Source organism: Ursus americanus, chromosome 32 (genome assembly GCF_024610735.1).
Source record: "Ursus americanus isolate L20-20 chromosome 32, mUrsAme1.1.p, whole genome shotgun sequence".
Taxonomy (NCBI): domain Eukaryota; kingdom Metazoa; phylum Chordata; class Mammalia; order Carnivora; family Ursidae; genus Ursus; species Ursus americanus.
The window spans coordinates 34,516,566-34,544,291 of NC_142158.1; the positions used below are offsets into that span (position 1 = coordinate 34,516,566).

At 37.1% G+C, this 27,726-nt stretch overlaps 1 protein-coding gene across 4 annotated transcripts in view; it reads right to left on the reverse strand.

The window, feature by feature from the left end:
* Positions 1 to 27,726, reverse strand: part of KIF6 (kinesin family member 6) — a 417,257-nt gene that overhangs the window by 283,052 nt on the left and 106,479 nt on the right. For all 4 annotated transcript variants that reach the window (XM_087858216.1, XM_045786292.2, XM_045786295.2 and 1 more), the window contains one exon: positions 14,547 to 14,676. In XM_087858216.1, coding sequence (XP_087714342.1) covers positions 14,547 to 14,676 — 130 coding nt within the window. The remainder of the gene's footprint in view (positions 1 to 14,546; positions 14,677 to 27,726) is intronic.

The window sequence follows — 27,726 nt, forward strand, 5'->3', positions numbered from 1 at the left end:
CTGAAAGAAATTTTTTAAAAGAAATGGTAGAGCGACAAGAATCAGGCAATATTGATGAACATTTTCAAAAGGCTGTTCATTCATCTTTTTAAAAAAAGACTTATTTATTTATTTTAGAGAGAGAGAGAGTGTGAGAAGGGGTAGAGGCAGAGGGAGAGGGAGAGAATCCTGAAGCAGACTCCCCCACTGAGTGCAGAGCCCTATGCGGGGCTTGGTCCCAGGACCCTGAGATCATGACCTGAGCCGAAACCAAGAGTCAGATGCTCAACTGACTGAGCCACCCAGGCACCCCTCCTCTTACCTTTTGGATTCTGCAGATGTACACAACCAATCCTGATGATCTATGATTTCATTACATATATTCTTTTGTCATTGTTGCCACACATATTCTTTTTGGCAGATCAACAAGGATTTCCTGTGAATTAAAATTTTCACTTTTTTTCCATTATTTCTACGATAGGGTGTGTGTGTGTGTGTGTGTGTGTGTGTGTGTGTGTGGTTGTATGTGTGTATGTTTGCGTGTGGCCATTTTCAAGGTTGAACATTTTAAGGGGCAAGAACTGATAAGCAAAATACTGTTTTGTGTTTATATAATATCCTATTATGCTTTTGGTAAAAAAATTTTTTTCTTTTAGTTAATATTATGTCTTCCATCAATTAAAAGTGATTATAGATATTATAGTCTACAGTGATTCAAATAATCTCTTCAAATTACATATGACATTATTTCTAGGCTCCTTTGAATACTTCTTTATTTCTTATAAGCTTATATTCCATTCCCATGTACCAAATTCTTTTTTTTTTTTTCACTCACTCCTCTATTTTGGAGTGAAATATCTCAACAAGAATTTCCACGACACGAGAATAGGTCAGGTGAAGAAAATCTCTTAGATCGAACAGAGTATATAATGTATACACTTGAGATTTTTTTTTAAAGCAAACCAACTAAGGGCAAAAACTTGTGCAGAATCCAGAATTCAGGTTTCCACTCCAATTCTCCTTGTTTGATAACACTTTCTAGCCAGATCGCCTAACTGATCTGTTCCTCTGCTCATATAGTCTATCTGAATTGAAGACTGAAAATACTAACTTCTCTGTGTTTTCTAGGCTACCTCAGCCTTTCAGTTAAAACACTCCCTTAACTAAGGATTCCCACCTCACCCACCATTGGTTTAATGATTCCTTATCTAATTCTTCCCATAGCAAATGGGTCGGATTAGGAGGCCCACTACACACTTGATGTACACTAACTCAGACTGAAGTGAGGTCTGACCAAACCTAGTGATATATATAGCACGTGACGCTCTAAACACCTGCCTTGATCCCTCCTGAGGCTGGTTTAGAATGCAGTGCCTAGCAGCAAAATATCCCCAATTAGAGAAACTTCAGTTGGAATTAATGATCTTAAATTGCTTGTTCTTCTGAGTTTTCTCTTTATAAGATCCCTAGCTTTTAGAAAAGTAGTCTTTATCACTTTCTCTAGTTGCCAGATTTCTAGGCCCAGCATACTGTCAAAATAGTTTTGTAAAAGAGAAAGATAGATAGCCAATTTTGTTTAAAATTTAAAAGCAAACTTTGGAGCAACCTGAAACATATAATAAGAATATTCTAGCAAGTGTGATTTATTTGTCTGATAAGAATAGACTATTATATTTTATTATATATCCCTCCTTAACAAGTCTGGGATCAATTTGATGGATTTTTTTAACTTTCAAATTCTCCAAGATCTATTAGGTGATTATTTTTAGGAAAACTAAATGTCAAAATTAGGGAGAGTTCTTCTTTTGTTGGATGTCAGAATTTAGAAGATTGCCTCTCTATGGGTCATTTCTTCAGGATTTGACAAACGAAAGTCAAGCACATTTATATAATAAGCTAAGTATGCTAAAATTGGCACATACACAAACTGAGAAGGAATTTTACCCATGTCTTGAACGAGATACCATCACATCATCACCAGAGTAAAGGTTTGCTCTCTGAACAATGGAAATTATGACCCCAAATGTTCCCCTGTCCTCCCCCTTTCTTTTTACTTGACTGCAAGAAGAATCATAGTTAAATTTATTCTTTGATGGCAATCAGTAACTCATCCCTATTGTCTAGCACGTTTTGCACCTTCTAAATTGAATTTAACTTTTTTTCTTCTTTCCTTTAAAATTCAGTCTGGCTTAACAATTTCCGAGTCATACACATAACAATATTATGAGGCCAAAAAGTCTAATCTCAAGACTTGACGCAATTCAGTGGATTTGTCTTTAGGGAAAACCTATTCCATACACACTATACAGCTTGAGATCATAGGTAAGCTGAAAATACCCTTTGCTATCCTTTGTACAGACAGCAAGATCAGTACCAATAACACACCAAGCAGGACTCAGGTATACATTCGTATTCTTTTATTCTTAGAAAAGAAGTTTACCCCAACGGATTGAATGTGATAACTCTCACTGCGACACTTGAGGTCAGACATCAAGATCAGTGACAGACATGAATTTGAGGACAGTGTCACTCAGCTGACGGAAGAACTCTAGAAGCACAGAAGGCTACTCTTAGATACATTACTTCACTCTCTTTTATAGTCCAATATTTTTTTCCACATTTTGAAGATTCCACAGCTTTCTCCATGGCCACGAAGATCTCTTGCTATTACGACTGGCAAGACTCCAAATGGCATACCCGAAACATGATCAAATTGCTTGCTGAAGGTTTCTGGTGGTTGATAAGACCCCCGTCTCTTCCCTCCAAGCTTGAACCAATATAAGAAATAGATACAAAAGTTGGCCAGCCAAAAAAATAAAAAAAAAATCTATCAGCAAGAAATGCTAAAAGGATAGCTTCTGTTCTTAAAACTACAGCCAAAATGGATTTCCTGCCAGTTCCCCCATGTGTATTCCTGATTTGTAAGGTAAGCCAAAAGCAATCTATCTGAGTTATTATCTTAGTTTCTTATAGAAATACTTTTTACTCAGGGGCTAATCCTAGGCCTCTTTGCCCTCTGATCCATTCCTTCCCTTCCCTCTATTTTTTTTTTTCCCTGTACCACAGAGATGCTGAGTCCTAAAAGCAGCATCTTCCCAAGACCCCTTTTTGCTGGCATCCAACTGGTGAAGTCAGGGAGGAGGAAAGATCCTCTGGCTTCTGCCTTGTTCATGCCCTCCCATCTCCTGCCAGTGCCTCGGCTGGCTGACATCTGCCTCCGGAGAGCAGTAGCCCAGCGCTTGCTGATCTCTCTTTCTAGGTGGCACCTTCTCTGCTTATTTTTCGTATCCTTATTTCTCCTCCTTGTTTCTTCCTCTTCTTTCTTCCTCTCCCTCCTCAGCTTCCTCTTCCTCTTCTTCCTCCTCCTTTTTTGCCTCTAATGGCTCTTTCATCTTTACAATGGCTTTCTTGTTCTCTGTCATTTCTTCTCCAAGTTCTCCAAGTTGGCTTTTCATCTTCTCTTGTAATCCCTTCTTTATTTTGGAGCTTTTTTTTTTTTTTTTTAAACACAGATTACCCAGAGGTACTGGGTACCTGCAGTATACTTCTCTGCTCCCTGATGTAATCAGCCTTCAAATAGATGTTCCTTAGCCATCCCCTGCCCTATTCCATATACATGGATAAGTCTTCAGCTGTTTTCTTTTCTCTTTTTCTTTTTTTTTTTTTTAAGATTTTATCTATTTATTTGACAGAGCGAGTGAGAGAACACAAGCAGTGGGAGAGAGAGAGAAGCAGGCTCCCTGCTGAGCAGGGGGCCCGATCTGAGCCGAAGGCAGACGCTTAACCAACTGAGCCACCCAGGTGCCCCTCTTCACCTGTTCGCTTTCTGATAATTTTACCTCTGAACACATCCAACTTTTCCCTAAACTATAGTCTAGGGGATGGGCGAGGGAACATTCACATTACATTTGTGCCCTGAACATTTTGACTTTGTATCGGTTATGTTCGGAGCCTGAGGAACATATACTTCCCTCAATTTTTTGCCCAAAGACGCCTGGGATAGTACAACCCCTTAAGTCACCTCCCTGAACCCCACTCACCAAACACCATCTTTCTGGCTATGAGCCAAGACCACTGACCATAAAAATGACCTGTCTTTCAGGTTTCTTCTTTGGATCCACCTTTCACAGTGTAGAATGAATATCTATCTAACACTGGCCCCCTCCCGCATACTTGCCCTGTGTTCTTACATCTCATCACTGTAACCAAAAGATTATTGGATTTGCGTTTGAGAATTGTGACCCTTTCTTTAAGGGGAAACTGTATCCTGCCTGAGGCTGGAGGATAAATGTGCTGGCTCTCAGCACTCTCCCTCACCACCATTCAAATTTCATAATATTTGGCAGTTTTTCTCATGGTTTGAGGTTATGGCTATTTTCTTGTTTCACTGAAGATGGCTTTTTGTACCCTCTGTTTTTTATCTTTTCTTGCTGTTGTTGGGAAATTTCAGTAACAGGGAGTAGGGTAAAAATTACTTTCTTCTCCTTGTTTAATCATAAATGAGAATTTGAAAGACCAGTAGAAACTCTGGAGCTAAACTTTTACAGTCAAAAATTATGCTTCTCTCATCATGTATATGGAAGATGTGTATTTTAACTTTCTAATAATGGCTGTACCAGACGACTTCATTTATTTTAGTAAATAAATGTTTTAGATCTCAAAACTCACAGTTCATGTAACACTACTAATCAGGTTAGATGAGAGCAGAATGCAAACTATGTTATAACACAGAATCACTATTTTTAAGAAATTATATATCTCATGTACAAAACATGAGAAAGAGAAAGAAATGCCTGACGTCTAGTAAGTGCTCCAAATTGAAGTTTCCTTCCTTCAGTGGACAAGACAAGAGTTCAGAATTGTTAGCACATCTGCTGAGGCTTCTACCTGCCTATGCAGACCTATTAATAAGAGATGCTATTCTTGTAATAAGAGCAGGGCCAAAATGTATTTTGCATGCTGTGTTTTTTGCTCTTCCCAGGCTCACAAATCTTGGAATAAACTTGCTAATTATACACAATTAATATATCTTTCAAACAAAAATGTGTGGGGATGTTTTAGTAGTGTCCTTCTAATGGTCTTGCAAATAGGATCCTGGAAAGCTAACTGCAACCCAAATCTTCTTGTTTCCCACACACCATACAAGAGCAAGGCTTAGAGGGTTGTTAACAAACACAATCACACAGTAAAACTGCTCTTTCTTTCCTGTGCTGTCCTCATGTTATTAGATCACATGTCCCACGCCAGCTGTTGCTATCAATTCCACTCACGCCCTGTCTCCCAGCTGGCTCTGCACTTCCACAGGATCCAACAGTCACTCCACAAGTTTGATAATGTGCAAGTCTGAGAAATTACAAAACGTATCAGTTGAACTCAGATAAATTTATCTTTTTTATTTCAAACAAAGAATTGGGCAGAAAGACTACTAACAGCTCCTGGTAGAATAATTTCTAAATCTCATAAACATTGTTGATAGGCTGATTATTTGGAAAGTAATCTCTTCCAAAAGGTCTGGAGTATCACAAATTTTAAAAAGTCAAAGTTGTCTGGGATGTACTCTGTACTCGCCAAAAGGCACGGTGTACCATAAAACCACTTTGGATTCTGGGCCTGAGATTGTAGGTCTTCTCTCCTAAAATCACCAAATCTTCCTCTCCCCATCAATGCAACCAAATAATTAATTAATGACTGACCAATAGTTGCCAGGTGCTGAGAGAACAGAGTTGAACAGGACGACAGCCTTACCTTTAAATAATTGTTAGCTGAAAATGTTAAGGTCCTTCCAAATGTCATTCAATTTAATTCTTACTATAATCCTAGAAAGTAGGCATCATTGTGCCCATTGCACACGTTAGAAACTGGGGTTCACATCGGGTCACTGACTTGCCCAAGGACATATACCCGTCAAGGTGGAGCCAGGAGTGGAAAAGGAGGTCATCTCCAAAGCTCGTGTACTTCACCACTGCCTGGCAGGAATGCACAGTGATGGTGAAGAAGACAAAGAGTGGACATCAACACTGACTGGAAGAATTTACCTGATGGCTCACTCAGGGAAGGAAGGGAAAGAAAGCAAATGACCTACCAATGGGACCCTGGACTTTCCCAATGTTGGCACAAAGTGTTCTTTTCTCACCAAAGAGCCCCTTCGAGAAGTTTCATAGCCAATGCTGTATACTAGATATAGCGTATTATTCCTCCTGAATTCATCAAGGTCAAGAGCTACACCAGGTATCAATCATACAAGAAAATATATTCTAGGTTATCTGGACACTCGATTAGTTTTCCAGGGCTGCCATAACAAAGTATAACAAACTGGGGGCTTAAACAACAGAAATTTATCATCTCATGGTTCTTAAGGTTAGAAGTCCAAGACAGAGGTGGTGGCAGGGTTGGTTCTTCCCTCTGATGTCTGTGAGGGAAGGATCTATTCCAGGCCTCTTTCCTTGCTTATAAATGAGAGTTTTGTGTTCACACAGCATTCTCCCTCTATATGTATCTGCTTCCAAATTTCCCCATTTTATAAGGATACCAGTTATATAGGATTAGAGCTCACCCTAATGACCTCATTTCAACTTGATGACCTCTATAAAGACCCCACCTCTCAATAAGGTCACATTCTGAGGTACTTAGGGTTAGGATTTCAGCAATTTAATCCATAACAGACACTACTATGAAGTGTTGGTAGAAGACACCCCAGATACTACTATTCTCTTCTCCAAACTGGCTTGTAAAAGAGGCTAGTATTAGTCTAATGATTCACTCTGAGCAACATTACAACTCCTTAAAATGAATACTTAATGGCACTGTTACCAATGAAAGCTACTTCTAGAAGGGGGATTCAAAATGAACCCTGATTTTATTAATTCAGGATAGCCTTTTTCAAGATTCGGGTAAAATCCCCATGTGCCAGAAATCTCTCATAAGATCCACTCCATCCTGATGGTGATCTTCCCTTTCCATGTCCCAGGTCAAAACGTGAACAATGGGGTGTATGCTACTGGGCATCAAATTTCAATTCAAAAAATCAAAATGCTTTCTAATAAGTAGAATTATTCATCAATGAGCTATTGCATGTCTAAGCATAGTATCTAAGACAGAAACCATAAAATAAAAAGACCCACTTAGTTGTAGCCAAAAAAAAAAAAAAAGAAAAACCAAAAGAAAATTTATAAAATTTAAAAATACTTGCTGAATATATGACAAAGGCAAAAAGTCATTATCTTTAATGTTCATTCATTCAATGAATATAGTAGGTGCTCAGTAAATATAATTAATTATAATAAAAAGTTATTATAAAAATAATAATAAATATATTATTTACTGAGCACCTACTATATGTCAGGTTTTGTTTCTAGGTATGATGCATGTGAACAAGACCAAGTCCCAGGCCTCATGAAGTCAACAAATCAACAAGACCTACCCTAATACTCCAAGAGAAAAACAATTAGAACACATAAACTAAGCCAGAAATGCAAATGGTAAATAAATTAAAACAAGATTTTTTTTTTTGCCTACCAAATTAGCAAAACTTGCAAATTTTGTGGTGTTGGCAAGGGTGTAGAATATGGACTTGCCCACAGACTTATCTGAGAGTGGGTTGCAACCAGCTTCTTAATGGTAAAACCCAAACTGCCCCCAGGTTTCGCCTGAGCACATTAAAAATGCTAAGATAGCAAATTGACATATCTATTAGAGGGTTAGTATCCAAAGTAGGTAAACAACTGACACAACACTCAAGAAACAAATAACCCAATTAAAAAATGGGCAGGAGACGTGAACAGACATTTCTCCAAAGAAGACATACAGATAGCTAACAGACACATGAAAAGGTGTTCATCACCACTTACCATCAGGGAAATCCAAATCAAAACTACAGTGAGATATCACTTCCCACCTGTCAGAATGCCTAAAATCAACAACACAAGAAACAACAAGTGTTGGTGAGGATGTGGAGAAAAGGAACGCTCATGTACTGTTGGTGGGAATGCAAACTGGTGCAGCCACTGTGGAAAACAGTAGGGAGGTTCCTCAAAAAGTTAAAAATAGAATTACCATATAATCCAGTAATTGCAATATTGGGTATTTACCCAAAGAACAGAAAAACACTAATTCAAAGGGATACATGCACCCCTATGTTTATAGTAGCGTTATGTACAATAGTCAAATTAGGGAGGCAGTCTGTGTCCAGTGACTGATGAATGGATGAAGAGGTAGTATATAAAAACAATGGAATATTACTCAGCCATAAAAAAGAATGGAATGTTGCCATTTGCAACAACATGGACGGAGCTAGAGAGTATAATGCTGAGTGAAATAAGTCACAGAAAGACAAATACCATATGATTTCACTCATATATGGAATTTAAGAAACAAAACAAATGAGCAAAGGAGAAAGAGAGAGAGAAACCAAGAAACAGACTCTTAACTATAGAAAACAAACTTATGTTTACCAGAGGGGAGGGAGTGGGGGTTAGTATGAAATAGATGATGGGAATTAAGGAGACCACCGGGTGATGTATGGAAGTGTCGAATCACTATATTGTATACCTAAAACTAATGTAACACTCTATGTTAACTACACTGGAATTAAAATTAAATTAAATTAAAAATTTTAGATTTGCAGGTTTTGCATTCATTAAGCATTTCTGTAAGCCCTTACTGTAGGCCATGCACTGCTCGAGGTACTAGAGACCCAAAGAAGACGAAAATATAGAAAGATCCTGGCCCTGAAAGAGCTTAATCCAGTCAGGGGGACAAATGCAATTTTTTAAAATACAGTTTTGTACATGTTCTAGCAAAAAGAAATAAAATAAAATGCTAAAATGCATATTCCTGGGCTCCACCGCAGAGATTCTGAATCCATTTCTTGGATCAGAAATGGGATCCAAGAAAGGTCTCTTGATTACTACAGGGTATTCTAGTGCAAGTTACCCTCAGGCCACACTTGGGCACAGAATGCTCTAGACCATGGGTGGGGCTGAGCCAATGGTCCCAGCAATAGGACTTTGTAGGGTTTAGCAAGCAAATGCCCGGTGAAGGGTATTAAGGAGGGCATGTATTGCATGAAGCACTGGGTGTCATACGCAAACAATGAATCATGGAACACTACGTCAAAAGCTAATGATGTACTGAATGGTGACTAACATATCATAATAAAAAACAATTAAAAAAAACAATCAAATGCAGCATGTCTTGATCAATTAGATTGGATTAATTGATAGAAATATTTCAGAGGAAGATAGAAAAGTATCAAGTCATACTTGCTACTGGTGGGCTTTGACACTGGGTCACACACAGTTCAGCTTTGACAATTTATCCTCTTTGGCACAGCAAGTTAACTGTTTTAAAAAACCTACCCTAAGGACGTAATCAGGTTTTATTCAAAACATTAGTAGGATTACAAAAATTATTTAAGAGTTCTGAATAAATTCGAAGAGGATGAAGCTACCCTTAATTACTTTTCCTTAGAATGCTGGCTTTGGGTAGAGAACACTGAAGGAAAGAGCACTCCACTCTGTCCCCCACAGATTCAGGCTCTGTTTTGCAAATGTTTTCTGGTTACCATGGCAACTTCTGGATGTTTCTGTGTAAATGGGAAATTGGGAACTTCATTTTTTAAAAAAAATGATTAGTGTGTTCTTTTTATCCTGGTAAGCTCGTTCTGTGCTGACAAATTATATTCTGACAGCTAGGTTGTAATCTAAAACATACTTTTTTAGAGGCTCCATATAATAAAATGTTTCCAAGGATTGAAAGTTAGTCTTCCTTTATATTTTTGTGTTTTTGCTTTCAATGAACTCAGGAGAGAGACTGAACTGCTAAATACTTGCTATACTTTTTAAATAACTCAGAAATATGTCCTCCCTTGAAAAAGCTGATGTATGTCAACTGGATATTGTACTTGTGAGATGTAATAAAGAGCATAAGCTTCTGAATCAGTCAGACGTGAAGCTGAACCATGGCCCTGCCACTTGTTAGTTAGTTGTGTGACCTTGGGCAAGTAGTTTAATTCTTTGAGCCTCAGTTTCCATCTATAAAATAAGAACCAAAAATAATATATACACACAGAAAGTGTCCACGACAATGCCAAGTCTATTGAGCAGATTCTCAATATAACATGGTAGCTATCACTACCAAAGAAAAAATAAAAAGCAAGCAGAGAAACATCTAAAACCTATCAGACTTGGTTTAAAAGAAATCAGGCTTTACATTAAAAAAAAAAAAAAGAATTAAAAAAAATAACCAAGCAAAGAAACATCTAAAACCTATCGGACTTGGTTTAAAAGAAATCAGGCTTTACATAAAAATAAATAAATAAATAAATAAATAAATAAATAATGCACAACCAGCATTATTATGATTGAACTTTGTCAGGTTTTAGCTATTTATGATACTATTATTATTAGATACTCAGCAGTAATAGGAAAAGACTGTTGGAATTCTGTAAGGTGGTAGAACATGACAGATACTCTGGCACAAAGAAGTTTAAAGTCGACAAAACTTTAGAAAATAATAGCCTGAAAATATGCCTTCAGCTAAAGTTAATGCATAACTTTGAAATATCAAATAGCCAAGCTTTTAAGCTAATAGAGCTCATGGTGAACCAGGGCCAGGAGCCCTCCCTCTGTAACCCATTCAAGATGAGAGAACATAATTGTGAGGGGAAGGCCTTGGTTTCTGTAGGGATGAGTCACCTCTGGAGGAAGGTTAGCATCATGGCAGGGACAGGTTTCTCTATTTGTTTTCTTCCTTTTTTATTATATTTTTTTATTATATTATGTTAGTCACCATACAGTACATCCCTGGTTTCTGATGTAAAGTTCGATGATTCATTAGTTGCGTATAACACCAGTGCACTATGCAATACGTGCCCTCCTTAATACCCATCACCAGTCTATCCCATTCCCCCACCCCCTCCCCTCTGAAGCCCTCAGTTTGTTTCTCAGAGTCCATAGTCTCTCAGCTTCATTCCCCCTTCTGATTAACCCCCCCTTCCTTTATCCCTTTCTTCTCCTACCGATCTTCCTAGTTCTTATGTTCCATAGATGAGAGAAACCATATGATAATTGTCTTTCTCTGCTTGACTTATTTTACTTAGCATTATCTCCTCCAGTGCTGTCCATGTTGCAGCAAATGTTGAGAACTTGTTCTTTCTGATAGCTGAGTAATATTCCATTGTATATATGGACCACAACTTCTTAATCCAGTCATCTGTTGAAGGGCATCTCGGCTCTTTCCATGATTTAGCTATTGTGGACAATGCTGCTATGAACATTGGGGTGCATATGGCCCTTCTCCACTATGTCTGTATCTTTGGGGTAAATACCCAGTAGTGCAATTGCTGGATCATAGGGTAGCTCAATTTTTAACTTTTTAAGGGACCTCCACACTATTTTCCAGAGTGGCTGTACCAACTTGCATTCCCACCAACAATGTAGAGGGATCCCCTTTCTCCACATTCTCTCCAACAATTGTTGTTTCTTGCCTTGTCTATTTTTGCCATTCTAACTAGCGTAAGGTGGTATCTCAGTGTGGTTTTGATTTGAATTTCCCTGATGGCTACTGATTTTGAACATTTCTTCATGTGTCTGTTAGCCATTTGTATGTCTTCATTGGAAAAGTGTCTGTTCATATCGTCTGCCCATTTTATGATTTATTTGTTTCTTGTGTATTGAGTTTAACAAGTTCTTTGTAGATCTTGGATACCAGTCTCTATTTGTTTTCTAATAGCATTTATGAATTTACTTTTTCTTTCATATTCTGTGGATGGCCAGGACTCAGTTATATCCTGTATCTCTAGGTTTGCTCTTTATTAAACTGTGCATGGAGACTCAGGATTTTTAATAGGGCATTCTAAATCTTTTGTTGTTATACTCCCTAATCCTGAATCCATTTTTATTTCTTAAGCTTCAATTATCATGACAAATAAGAGCACGGTGGATAATCACATGGGCAATTCATGTTGAAGCAACACACAAACGCAAAACATTGGAAAGCAAAACAAGGTATTTGGAAATTAAAAAAAATACACAAAACATTCTTTAAATGAAAATAATAATTCCAAGGTTCTTAAATCCATATTAAATGTGGCAATAAGCTCAACCTATATACGATAGTCTATTGAAAAGCATTCATGCAGAACTGGTAAAAAAGGGAAAAAAAACAGCAAAACTAAGGACACAGAATAACCAATGTCAGCATCACCCTTTCACTATCTGAATTTGGTTTCCATTTATTCATCTTATATCTAAGGCAGTAAGTACATTCTCGAGAGTAGAAATGGACAGGAAGAAAAAGTCATTGATAGAGATTTTCTCAGACTTCTTATCCTCCCAGCTTACTATCCTCACCCACTGCTTGCTATCAGAGACAAAGTAAAACACAGAACTCAGGAAGCATGCTTTAAAAAGGAAAGTGCCAGGAATATACAATGGGGGAAAAGACAGTCTCTTCAATAAATGGTGCTGGGAAAAGTGGACAGCTACATGCAAAAGAATGAAATTGGAGCACTTTCTTACACCATACACAAAAATAAACTCAAAATGGATTACAGACCTAAATGTGAGACCTGAAACCATAAAACTCTTAAAAGGAAACATAGGCAGTAATCTCTTGGACATTGCCCTTAGCAACATATTTATGGATATGTCTCCTTAGGCAAGAGAAACAAAAGCAAAAATAAACTATTGGGACTACACCAAAACAAAAAGCTTTTGCACGGCAAAAGAAACCATCAACAAAACAAAAAGGCAACCTAGTGAATGGGAGAAGATATTTGCAAATGATAAATCTGATAAAACGTTAATATCCAAATACATAAAGAACTGATAAAGCTCAACACCCAAAAAACAAATAACCTAATTAGAAAATGGGCAGAAGACATGAACAGACATTTCTCCAAAGAAGACATACAGATGGCCAACAGACACATGAAAAGATGTTCATCATCACTTAGCATCAGGGAAATCCAAATCAAAACTACAATGAGATATCACCTCCCACCTGTCAGAATGGCTAATATCAAAAAGACAAGAAATAACAAGTATTGGCAAGGATGTGAAGAAAAGGGAACCCTTGTGCACTGTTGGTGGGAATACATACTCATACAACCACTGTGGAAAACAATATGGAGTTTCCTTAAAAATTAAAACTAGAACTACCATATGATCCAGTAATTCTACTACTGAGTATTTACCCAAAGAACTACAAAAATACTAATTCGAAAAGATTTAGGCATCCCTATGTTTATTGCAGCATTATTTACAATAGCCAAGATATGGAAGCAACCCAAGTATTTATCAATAGATGAATGGATAAAGAAGATGTGGTATATAGAATCAATGGAATATTACTCAGCCATTAAAAAGAACGAGATCTTGCCACTTGCAACAACATGGATAGACCTAGAGGGCATCATGCTAATTAAAATAAGTTAGAGAAAGACAAATCCTATGTGATCTCACTTAGATGTGGAATCAAAAAAACCAAATGAACAAATAAAACCAAACAGACACTTAAATACAAAGAACAAACTGGTGGTTGCCAGAGGGGAGGTAGATGAGGATGGGCAAATTCAGTAATGGGGATTAAGAGGTACAAACTTCCAGTTATAAAATAAATAAGAGATGAAAAGTGCAGCATAGGGAATATAGTCAGTAATACCGTAGTAACATCACATGGTGCCAAGAGTGACCACACTCATCGTGGCAAGCACTGAATAACATATAGACTTGTCAAATCACGATGTTGTACTCCTGAAACTAATATAACATCAAATGTTAACTATACTTCAATTTAAAAAAACAAAAAACAAAAAAGGAAGTGCCAGTAACAGTAGTAAGCTATTCATCTGGGGAACTGTTCCCACCCCACCCCACACCCATTCCTTTACTTCAATGTCACTGGGTAAGAGCTTTGTGACTCTCCATCGTCAGTCAGTAACTAATTGGGGTCAGGGCCTCTGACCAAGTTTAGTCAGTCCTGGCTCCTGTCTAGGGTTTCCAGGTGAAATACAGGCACCCAGTTAGGTTCAAATGTTAGATTAACAGTAAGTAAGTTTTAGTATAAATATATCCCAAATATTGCGCTGCGGCACACTCACTACACTCCATAGCAGTATTTGCAGATCGGCCAACAACAGCTGCAACTACATACAGCACTTCTCATGTTCCATGTATTGTTCTAAATGCCATATAAATATTAATTCCCTGAATACAGGAAAATATATGGATATGTAAACATACGCCAATATTTGGCTGATCTGAGGTTAGGAATAATGAACTGTGCATTTTTAAATTTCAAAAATTATGCAACAATTCCTATGATTAAAACACTTATCTGCAAACTAATTTGTATAAAATTGAAAATATAGAAGTTAAGAGTCTAGATTTCAGTCCCAGCTCATTAACTAAGTTGAATGACCTTGGGAAAGTCTCAATTTTCTGAATCTAGGTTTTCTTATCTGTAAAATGAGATTTGGATGAGATTGTTTTTAAGTTTGTGCTGTCCCTAAAATTCTATTAGATGTTATAATATGGAAAAACAGCTTGCAGAGAAAAGTTTATTACCTCTGCAATCATTCTGTTGGTGTCTCCTAAGAAAAGCAGATTCAGAGCTTCTTCCTCTGTGGCTGCCTGATGGAGAGACAGATTTTTCAGGTGAATGTTCTGATCCGGGTCCTCCAATATTGTCACTTTCCTAGGAAAATGCGAAGCAACAAAACAAGGTACTTTGAGAATGAAAAGAACTTGAAGTTTTCTAACAGGTTTATTTTTAAAAGGCTGTATAGTACTACATCTTGAACTTATAAAATCAAACAATACACAAGACACCAAAAAGTACTGGACTGACATCAAATACTGACATTCACTTGACAGTACGATGAAATAGTTTGGGGGCTGAAAAATATATCACAAGCTCCTAATTCAAGGCCATCTGTCTTTGCAATCATCGGATCATTAAATCATACCTATTCTTGCTGAATTACAAATGCAAATAGATAACCTTCTACCTATATATCAAGAAAGTTGGCTACATTGTTTTTTCTCTGTCATAATTCAGTTTCTTACATAGGTAATGCACTAATTCTTATTCTTCTAATTTTTCCCTTTTGTTCAATTTCATATCACTTTCAATTTACATGACTTTCAAACTGGTTAGCTCATCAATTTAAACATGCTAGAAATTGAAGTATCTATCATCCCTCCAGGAGTTATTACCTTGTCTAGCTTTCTTATCAAGATGAATTTTAAAATTCTCAAGAAGTCTTATAATAAAGTTTTAGTTTGTCATTATTATTTTTATGTCCATCAAATGTATAATGTGTTTCTTGATCCTTTTTTTTTTTTTTTTTACAACATACATTTTCCCTCCATTACATCCTTACCAACAAAAGCTTTAGGTCTGGAATTATGTTCATGTATTACAACTGCCTTCATGGGATGCCAACATCATTTCCTCCCCAAACGAATCTTAATCCTGTTTCCAGAGTTGGTTTGTCAATACTCTCCTTGGAGTCCTTTTAGGACTTTCTGCAACTGAATACAATGTGAACTCCTTATACTCTGCTTCAAAGGCCCACCGATTCAAGCAATAAAATTACTTCTGACTCTCGAGTTTTGCCTCCTTGATTTTCTTAAGAATTGTTAAGGAAAGAAAATCTTATAATTCACTAGTATTGCCAAAAAGTACCTCGGTGTATCTGCACTTGCTTAATGCATTTGAAAATGATGATAAGTGAAGGCTGGCATCATCTAGCATTACTTCTCTTTTAAAAGTATAAATAACCAAGGGACGTGTGTCACTTGTCTATTTATAAAAACACATCTAGAATACCTTAAAAATAAAGATTTTGCAAATATCATTATTTTTCAGCCTTCCCTTTGGTAAAGAGGTTATCTGGGCTTTCAGATGTCGTTTGTGGGTATACTAATTGACGAAAGAAAATGTAGTCCTACCACAGCACATCTGTGACCAATATGTCACTAATAGCGTAGTCCTTTGCCAAGTTTTGGGCTCCTTTTTCTCTCCTTCAACAATACCAACTAAGATGGAAAAGATCTCTTCCCTTAATGAAAACAAATGTATTTTATTTATTTTTCAACAAGACTCATAAGTGAGCTTATTAAAAATGCTTAAGAGTTGAAAAATGCTTGGAAAACATGAAGGCATTTTTAACTGAAACGGATGAATTGTGTTCTATTTTTAGGAACCCTCTCTATTCCTTAAACTTTAGATCCACCCTGACTTTCTAAAGTGCTCAAGAAGGTTTAGTAAATTCAGTCACTAGGGACACAGAAGTCAGAATTCTTCCTAAATCCACAGATTCTGGATGCAAGAAATTAAGTAATACTGGAAGGAAGATAAAAACAGGAAACAAGTGAGGAGATGGGTACATTCAAAGTGAAAATAGAAGGGAGTTCTTTTTTCAACCCGGAGATAAAAACAAATTCTCCAACTCTGAGGCCAAGTCATCTGTGCTACACGTTGAATGGCCAAGCCAGAGACAGCACTATTTTGTGCAAGTTCAGAAAAGGGGGAGGCTGGGGGAGCAGGAAATGATTCAAAGAAGAGAATGCTCGTGTTCCTTGGGCACCCAAAGAATGCCAGGCACCAGCATTGTTTCATTTAATCCCAGTTGTTCTCACCTTGGCTGCACACCACAACGACCTGTAGAACTAAAAGCAAATAATAAAATGCTGAGGCCGGGTCCCGTCCTAAGAGATTTTGATTTGATGGTTCTGGGGGCCTGGTCTGGGTATCAGAGTTCATAAAAGCACGAAGTGAGTCTAGCGTACAGTCAAGATTGAAAGCCACTAACTTCATCTTGAATATAACCCAACAAGGTAGATACATGGGGTGGAGATTTCTGGTTTCTTTATCTTTACTTTCAGCCCAGTTCCACCCAATGCCCAAAGGGGAATGTTGCTCATCTCACAGGTTGCAGGAAGTTACTCTTGAACTACACCTACTAACAGGCAAGGTCACTGCGAATTTTAAAAAGCTAGTCTTTTCACGGGAAGTTTCTTGTCTACCTCCCTGACTTCCCCTACAGCTGGTGGGTAAACTAAGTCATCTATCAGCCACAGCGATAACTAACGCTCAACTGGGGATTGTGATCTACCTAACCACCCATATGGTTTATAACACTACCGAATCAAAAAACCTAAGTGCTGGTAGGGACTCAAATACATAAATCTCTCACCATTACTTCACTGAAATAAGAAAGGCAGAAAATTACCAGGTGTGGAATTCTGAAAGTGTTCATTTGTTAGACAGCTTAAATGGGTCACTGATTTGAGATTATACTTACATAGAATAGTTAGAAGCATCAGGTGGAAAATGTGAAATGTCATCAGAGCATTTGGCTAAGCTACTCCTCTCTTCTAAATCATTCAGAACCTTTGATCTCCAGTGTGGCGACTTCAGAACTACTACAGTTCTACATTTACTTCCAGGTCCTTGTCCAGCTTTGTCACTTTGATCAAAATACAATTTGCACATGCCCCCAGTTTTTCTGTCAGAACTTTCAGCTGTCTTTTGTGACCCATCCCTATGTATTTCTCTGATGCTTTTCTGATATTATGTTTCCCTCATAATTGTCTGATTTCTTGTCCATGGAGGTTTTGAAAAGTAAATAAAATAGCAGGTTGGTGTCCAATTTCGTTTGGCTTCTTTCATCGTTCTCTTTCTACTTAGGGCTCATCTGTGGCCACCCTATAAAAGGCTCTACCTCTGGCATCCTTCTGGAATCTTCTGTGGTACAACTTTCTCTCTCCAGTCAGGATCTCCCTTGCCAGTTCTTCTCCTCAGATTCTTTCCTGGTTTCTGCCCAATCCCTGGGCATGACGCTTAGTACTTTCCTTCATAGCTCTGCCTGCCTTCACCGAAAATCCCTTTTGCACTAAAGCCTGACAGCCGATGTGTCAGCCCCACCCACTCTCATGCCTTTGCTCATGGCAGCCCAGATTGAGCCATGCCCTGGATACTAACTCTTGCCTCGGTGGGGTAATCTGGGAGTGAGAATGTTTTAAACTTTGCTCCTGGTGGAATGCATTTTCAAAGATGAGGGAAATAAGAACCATTAACAAGGGGGATTCATCCCTGGGATGAAAGGGTGCTTCAACAGTCACAAATCGATCAGTGTTATAGATCATATCAACAAGAAAAGAATCAAGAACCATATGATCCTCTCAATTGATGCAGAAAAAGCATTTGACAAAATACAGCATCCTTTCCTGATTAAAACCCTTCAGATGGAATATTACTCAGCTATCAGAAAGAACGATTTCTCAACATTTGCTGCAACATGGACGGGACTGGAGGAGATAATGCTAAGTGAAATAAGTCAAGCAGAGAAAGACAACTATCATATGATTTCTCTCATCTATGGAACATAAGAACTAGGAAGATCGGTAGGGGAAGAAAGGGATAACGAAAGGGGGGGTAATCAGAAGGGGGAATGAAGCATGAGAGACTACGGACTCTGAGAAACAAACTGAGGGCTTCAGAGGGGAGGGGGATGGGGGAATGGGATAGGCTGGTGATGGGTAGTAAGGAGGGCACATATTGCATGGTGCACTGGTTGTTATACGCAACTAATTAATCATAGAACTTTACATCAGAAACCAGGGATGTACTGTATGGTGACTAACATAATATAATAAAAAAAACATTAAAAAAACCCTTCAGAGTGTAGGGATAGAGGGTACATTCCTCAATTTCATAAAAACCATCTATGAAAAGCCTACAGCAAATATCATTCTCAATGGGGAAAAGCTTCAGCTTTACCCCAAGATCAGGAACATGACAAGGATGCCCACTCTCGCCATTATTATTCAACACAGTACTAGAAGTCCTTGCAATAGCAATCAGACAACAAAAAGGGATAAAAGGTATCCAAATCAGCAAAAAAGAAGTCAAACTGTCTCTCTTCGCAGACAACATGATACTCTATATGGAAAACCCAAAAGACTCCACCCCCAAACTACTAGAAGTTATAGAGCAATTCAGTAACGTGGCGGGATACAAAATCAATGCTCAGAAATCAGTTGCATTTCTATACACGAACAATGAGACTGAAGAAAGAGAAATTAGGGAATCCATCCCATTCACAATAGCACCAAAAACCATACTTTACCTTGGAATTAACGAGAGACGTAAAGGATCTATATTCCAGAAACTACAAATCACTCTTGAAAGACATTGAAGAAGACACAAAAAGATGGAAAAATATTCCATGCTCATGGATAGGAAGAATAAACATAGTTGAAATGTCCATGCTACCCAGAGCAATCTACACTTTCAATGCCATCCCGATCAAAATACCAACGACATTTTTCAAAGAACTGGAACAAACAGCCCTTAAATTTGTGTGGAACCAGAAAAGGCCTCAAATCGCCAAGGAACTGTTGAAAAGGAAAAACAAAGCTGGGGGGATCATGTTGCCAGATTTCGAGCTATACTACAAAGCTGTGATCACAAAGACAGCATGGTACTGGCACAAAAACAGACACACAGACCAATGGAACAGAACAGAGAACCCAGAAATGGACCCTCGGCTCTTTGGGCAACTAATCTTTGACAAAGCAGGAAAAAACATCCAGTGGAAAAAAGACAGTCTCTTCAATAAATGGTGCTGGGGAAATTGGACAGCTACATGCAAAAGAATGAAACTTGACCACTCTCTCACACCATACACAAAAATAAACTCCAAATGGATGAAAGACCTTGATGTGAGACAGGAATCCATCAGAATCCTAGAGGACAGCATAGGCTGTAACCTCTTTGACATTGGCCACAGCAACTTTTTTCATGACACATGTCCAAAGGCAAGAGAAACAAAAGATAAAATGAACTTGCGGGACTTCATCAAGATAAAACGTTTCTGCACAGCCAAGGAAACAGTCAAAAAAACTAAGAGGCAGCCCATGGAATGGGAGAATATATTTGTAAATGACACTACAGATAAAAGACTGGTATCCAAGATCTACAAAGAATTTCTCAAACTCAATACACGAGAAACAAATAATCAAATCAAAAAATGGGCAGAAGATATGAACAGACACTTTTCCAACGAAGACATACAAATGGCTAACAGACACATGAAAAAATGCTCAAAATAATTAGCCATCAGGGAAATTCAAATCAAAACCACACTGAGATACCACCTTATGCCAGTCAGAATGGCAAAAACTGACAAGGCAAGAAACAACAATTGTTGGAGAGGATGTGGAGAAAGGGGATCCCTCCTACATTGTTGGTGGGAATGCAGGTTGTTACAGCCACTCTGGAAAACAGTGTGGAGGTCCCTTAAAAAGTTAAAAATTGAGCTACCCTATGACCCAGCCATTGCACTACTGGGTATTTACCCCAAAGATACAGACGTAGTGAAGAGAAGGGCCATATGCACCCCAATGTTCATAGCAGCATTGTCCACAATAGCTATATCGTGGAAGGAGCCGAGATGCCCTTCAACAGATGACTGGATTAAGAAGATGTGGTCCATATATACAATGGAATATTACTCAGCCATCAAAAAGAATGATTTCACAACATTTGCAGCAACATGGACGGGACTGGAGGAGATAATGCTAAGTGAAATAAGTCCAGCAGAGAAAGACAACTATCATATGGTTTCACTCATTTATGGAACATAAGAAATAGGAAGATAGGTAGGAGAAGGTAGGGAAGAAGAAAGGGGGGATAAACAGAAGGGGGAATGAACTATGAGAGACTATGGATTCTGGGAAACAAACTGAGGGCTTCAGAGGGGAGGGGGTGGGGGATTGGGATAGGCCAGTGATGGGTAGTAAGGAGGGCATGTATTGCATGGTGCACTGGGTGTTATACGCAAGTAATGAATCATGGAACATTACATAAAAAACAAAGGATGTACTGTATGGTGAGTAGCATAACATAATAAAAAATTTTTTTAAAAATACCCCTTAAAAAAAAAAGAAACAGTGCAGAGGATCATAGGGGAAGTGAGGGAAAACTGAATGGGAAGTAATAGAGAGGCAAACCATGAAAGTTATAAGAAGCAAACTGGGGGTTGGTGGAGATGAGGTGGGTGGGGATATGGGGTAATTGGGTGATGGGCATTAAAGACATGATGTGAGGAGCACTGGGTGTTATAAACAACTGATGAATTATTGATCTCTACATCTGAAACTATATCATATAGTATGATGTACTGTATGTTAGCTAATTGAATTAAAAAGAAAAAACAACTATAAAAGAGCAACAACAAAAAAACCCAAAGCCATTGTTTCTTTGTTGATTTTCTGTTTAGATGATCTGTCCTTTCATGTAAATGGAGTGTTACAGTCCCCTATTATTATCAATTAGTTCCTTTATGTTTGGTATTAACTGTTTTTTATATTTGGGTGCTCCTATGTTGGGTGTATAAATATTTGCAATTGTTTAAAAAAAAAAAAAGAACCATTAGCAAAAGTTTCTCCCCAAGTTGCTTCCTTCCTCGGCCTTTTCTTTCCCTCTCTCTCTCACAAATCAATAGCTATTTCCTGAATCCTTAGTCTGCTACTCAATGCTGACTATAATTTTCATGGGCTTGAAAGAAGTCTTTTTAGAGTTTCTTGAATAAACATCCTAATTTCAAGATGGAAACCCCCCAAACTATTTATTTGATTCTTTTTGAAAGGGCCTGTGAATAGTTTTCCCTACAAAATGTTTCTAAAATGTTTAGATTTCAAGCAAAAAGTCACTGATAGCCTTAACTTGGACACCTAAGTGGAAAAGTTCTGTTAAGTATACTAGGCCTGCTGAATGATGGGGAAGAAGCAGGCTTTGTGTTTTCTTTGTAAACAGAGAATCTTTTCCATTTGGCTAAGTAGTAGGAATTTGTAGACTCTTTCTAACTGGCTGGAAGACAGAGAAAGAGCAATAGCCAAGCTCTTATTCTCAATAATGGAAGCCATCAATGAAAGAGCCCTCCCCTCCCCACACCCTACCTGGACAACATTCCAATACCACCAACTTGCTGAACAGGAACTTTCCAGGAGTTACGGCAATGAATCTGGTTTCTCATTTTCCTGTTGTAAACACATGTTGCCATGGTGCTATGCTTTTTTCCCCCTACTTGCAAATGCTCCGTGAGATTGTGTAGTGATGCCCTGCACAACAGCACCAAGTCCGAGGGGGTGCAATTCACATCATAAGTTTGTATATTTATTATGAAAAATGTCTGTCAGAGGGCAGTAAAGCATCTTCTAACAAAACTAGCATGTTACAACAGTTTTCCAACAGATGGCAGGGGTGCCTTTTAACAATTCACATGAAGGTGCTATCCAGAATAGAAGTAGCCCTATCTAGTTAGTTACCTTGACTCAGAGAAATATCAATAGCAGGCCAGCCTCATGAAAATGGAAAGGAGTCCAGTCAGGTTCTTCTAAATAAAGGGATATGCTTCACATGTTGTAAACACAGTCACACTATTCATTTTAATGAAGAAAATACTCTCTCATTCAGTGATTTTCAACCTCCTTTTTTTCCCCCCACCTTAACACACATTCTCAGAAGCTCTTTATGGTAAATATTTGAGAAAAGGGAGGGTGCAAATTTTTAGGAGACATGTAAGGGGAACCATTCTTCCCGCATTTAAACAATTTTAAAGGTAGATTTTCTTCAGATTGACTAAAAATCAAAAAGATTTTCTCTATTATATAAATAATTGAAACATATCCCTTGAAGAAATTTTACAAACCTGTAATACATTTTTATATTGGTCTTAACCTAGACAGAATGGACTGAAAGTAATTGATATTTTTTCTATTTATTGAAAATTCTTTCTAGTAGGTTGAAAAACATATATTTTCTTTATAGTTTTATCTAATATTATATCTTTTTACTGATAATGAAGAATATAACCAATCACATGACATTTTAAAAATTAAGTTATTTAATTTCACCTACTAAAAACACCTGTTTCTCTAGCAAATATTTAAGGAATAAATTATATCAATTCTCTATAATATCTTTCAGAAGAAAGAAGCAGAAGAACTATTTCCTAACTCATTTTATGAGGTGAGCATTACCTAATACCAAAAATATACAAAGAACATTGCAAGAAAACTATAGACTAATATCTCTCATGAACACAGATGCAAAAATCCTCAACAAAATATTAGCAGATCAAATCCAACAAAGTAAAAAAAAAAAAGAATTTATGCCACAATCAAGTGAGATTTATGTCTAGTATATATGGTTGGTTTAACATTCAAAACTCAATTAATGTAAGTCATCATACTAAGGCTAAAAAAGAAAAGCCACATGATCATATCAATAGGTGCAGAAAAAATAACAAGATCCACCACCCATTCATGAAAAAACTCTCAGGAAACAAGGAATAGAGGGGAATCTTCTCAACTTAATAAAGACCACTACCAAAAACCTACAGCTAACACCATAATTAATGTTGAGAAACTCAAAGCATTTACACTAAGATCAGATACAGGACAAGGGTGTCCCTCTTATCACTGCTTTTCAACATTGTACTAGAAATTCTTTTAATGCAACCATGCAAGAAAAGGAAATGAAAGGTATACAGATTGGGAAGGAAGAACTAAAACTATTTCTGTTCACAGATCACATGATCATCAATGTAGAATACTGAAAGAATTGATAACATAACTTCTAGGACTAATAAGTAATTACAGCAACATTGCAGGATACAAGGTTAATATGCAAAAGTCAATTGTTTTCTTACATACCAGAAATGAACAAGTAGAATTCAAAATTAAAAACACAAAACCATTTACATTAGCATCCAAAAAAAATAGTTAGGTATAAATCTAACAAAATGCACACAAGATCTATATGAGGAAAACTACAAAACTTTGATGAAAGAAACCTAAGAACCAAATAAGAGATATTTCATGCTCATAGATAGGAAGACTCAATATTGTCCAGATGTCAGTTCTTCTCAACTTGATCTACAGATTCAATGTAATCCCAATAAATTCCTAGTTATTTGTGAATATTGAAAAAGCGATTCTACAGTGTATATGGAGACATCAAGGACCCCAAAATAGCAAAAACAATATTGAAGGAGAACAACATTGGAGAAACAATATCACCTGACTTCAAGCTTTACTAAAGCTACAGTATTCAAGATCCAATGTGGCACTGGAGAAAGCATAGATAAATAGATCAATGGAACAAAATAGAGAGCCCAGAAGTAGACCCACATAAATACAGTAAACTGATATTTGGCAAAGGAGAAAAGAAAATACAATGGAGCAAAGATAGTCTCTTAAACAAATGGTGCTGTAACAACTGGACATCCACATGCAAAAATAAATAAATAAATAAATAAATAAATAAATAAATAATAAATAAATAAATAAATAAATACACAAATAAGAAAGAAAAGAGCTGTTATCCAAAATACACAAAGAACTTTGAAAACTCGGCAATAAGCAAACAGATAATCCAATTCAAAAATGATCCAAAGTCTTAAGGGAAAGGCTTCCAGCTTTTCCGCATTGAGAATGATATTTGCTGTAGGCTTTTCAAAGATGGTTTTTATGAGATTGAGGAATGTACCCTCTATCCCTACACTCTGAGGGGTTTTAATCAGGAAAGGATGCTGTATTTTGTCAAATGCTTTTTCTGCATCTATTGAGAGGATCATATGGTTCTTGACTCTTTTCTTGTTGATAAGCTCTATCACACTGAGAGATTTGCAAATGTTGAACTACGCTTGCATCCCAGGTATGAATCCCACTTGGTCATGATGATTAATCCTTTTAATGTACAGTTGGATCCTATTAGCTAGGATCTTGTTGAGAATTTTGGCATCCATATTCATCAGGAATATCGGTCTGTAATTCTCCTTTTGGATGGGGTCTTTGCCTGGTTTGGGGATCAAGGTAATACTGGCCTCACAGAATGAGTTTGGTAGTTTTTCTTCTGTTTCTATTTTTTGAAACAGCTTCAGGAGAATAGGTATTATTTCTTCTTTGAATGTTTGGTAGAATTCCCCAGGGAATCCATCAGGCCCTGGAGTCTTGTTTTTCGGAAGGTTTTTGATCACTGCTTCAATCTCTTCATAATTAATTGGTCTGTTTAAAAACTGAATTTCTTCCTTTCAGGCTTGGTAGTTTATAGGTTTCCAGGAAGGCATCCATTTCTTCCAGGTTGTTTAATTTATTGGCATAAAGCTGTTGATAAAAGTTTCTAATGATCCTTCCTATTTCATTGGTGTTGGTTGTGACCTCTCCCTTTTCATTCATAATTTTGTTAATTTGGGTCCTTTCTCTATTCTTTTGAATAAGTCTTGCCAGTGGCTTATCTATCTTATTTATTCTTTCAAAGAACCAGCTTCTAGTTCTGTTGATCTGCTCAACTGTGCTCCTGGTTTCTAATTCGTTGATCTCTGCTCTAATCTTGATCAACTGCTTTCTCGTGTGTGGGTTAGGCCTGTTCTGCTCTTATTCCAGCTTCTTGAGGTGAGAATATAAAAACCGCATTTTAGATTTTTCTATTCTTTTGAGTGAGGCTTGGACGGCTATGTATTTTCCCCTTAAGACTGCCTTTGCAGTGTCCCATAGGTTTTGGACCGTTGTGTTGTCATTCTCGTTGGTCTCCATAAATTGTTTAAATTGATTTTTAATTTCCTGGTTTACCCAATCATTCTTGGGCAGGATGGTTCTTAGTTTCCAAGTGTTTGAGTTTCTTCCAAATTTTTCCTTGTGATTGAGTTCCAATTTGAAAGCATTGTGGTCTGAGAATATGCAGGGAATAATTTCAGTCTTTTGGTATCGGCTGAGACCTGTTTTGTGACCCAGCATATGATCTATACTGGAGAACGTTCCATGTGCATTCGAAAAGAATGAGTATTCTGTTGTTCTGGGGTGTAGTGCTCTATATATAGCTATGAGGTCCATCTTTAACAGATCCCTTACCTAACAAGATATACAGATGGCAAATAAGCATTCGAAAAGATGATACAAATCTTACTTCATCAAAGAAATGAAGATTAAAATGAGATACCATCACACAACTATTAGAATGGCCGAAGTCCAGAACATTACCAACAGGAAATGCTGGCGCTGGTGAGGAAGTGGAGCAATCTCATTCACTGCTAGTAGGAATGCACAATGGTACAGCCATTTTGGAAGACAGTTTGGCTATTTCTTATAAAACTAAACATGCTCCATTAGATGTTATACTCAACTGATGAATCACTAAACTCTACCTCTGAAACTAATAACACACTATATGTCAATTAATTGAATTTAAATTTTAAAAATTTAAAAATTTTTAACAAGTGAGGAAAGAGAAAATAAAACAACTAAACATGCTCTTACAATGACTAAGCAATCATAACATCCAACCCAGCAATCATGTTCCTTGATATTCACCCAAAAGGGATGAAAACTTATGTTCACACAAAAATCTGTACATGGATGTTTATAGCAGCTTTATTCATAATTGTCAAAACTTGGAAGCAACCAAGATGTCCTTCAGTAGGTAAAGGGATAAATTAATTTTGGTACATCCAGACAATGGAGTATAATTCAGCACTGAAAAGAAATGAGCCATCAAGTCATGAAAACACATGGAGGCACCTTCAATGCATATTACTAAGTGAAAGAAGCCAGTCTGAAAAGGCTACATACTATATGACATTTTGGAAAAAGCAAAACTATGGAGACAGTAAAAAGATCATTGGTTGCCAGGGGCAAAAGATAGCAGAGGAGGGATAAGCAGGCAGAGCACAGAGGACTTTTAGGACAGTGAAAATACTCTGTATGATATTAGCATGATGAATAGGTGCCATTATACATTTGTTCAAACCCTCAGAATGTACAATACCAAGAATATTACAAACCTAAGGTAAACTATGGAGTTTGGGTGATTTTGATGTGTCCATGTACATTCATTCTTGGTAATAAATATATCATTCTGCTGAGTGGTGGGGAAGGCTATGCATGTATAGGGATGGGAGGTGTATGGGAAATTCCCGTACCTTCTTCTCAATTTTGTTGTAAACCTAAAACTGCTCTAAAAAATTAAGTCTTTAAGAAAAAAAAAACTTGGTTTTAACTTTTTAAAAGACACACATGGTATACTAACAAATGAAATACTTTATCAGAAAAAGAACAAGTCCAAATTCAAACTGCAATATATTCTGAGTGAACGCTGTGATGAATTCTTGTTTGTTATCCATATTAATTTCATTAATTTCAATTGGTAAATATCCTCTCCTAAATAGTATGATTACTATTTCTAATCTACCTGTATCTACCTGTGTTGCTAAATTATAACTATAAAACGTTATTAGCCTTGAACTCTGATCCATTTGGTTTCCCAAAGAACTTAACCAACACCCTAAGGTTATTCTACTTCCATAAGTCTGCCATTTCAGAGATGCTGGCACCTGTGAAGGATTAAATCACCTAATGTAATCTATTACTATGCTTATTCTTTCAAATGCTATGAAAACAAATATCATCAAAAGAACTCAAGACAGAGAACTGGAAGCTGTTGGCCACTGCTATGGAAATGGAAGACCAAAATGAGAAATATTCAGGATAGTCAAAGACAGAATCATACTAGGTACAATTAAAGTGTAGGAGACCCAACACTCTTCTCATAGATGGTTATATGTATTTATTTGTTAGCATCATTTAATTATTTCACTAAGATTTAGTATGTATATGAAACATTCTTTCATTACTAGTTTTTCCAAAATTATATTCTAATAGGATAAATTTTTTGATT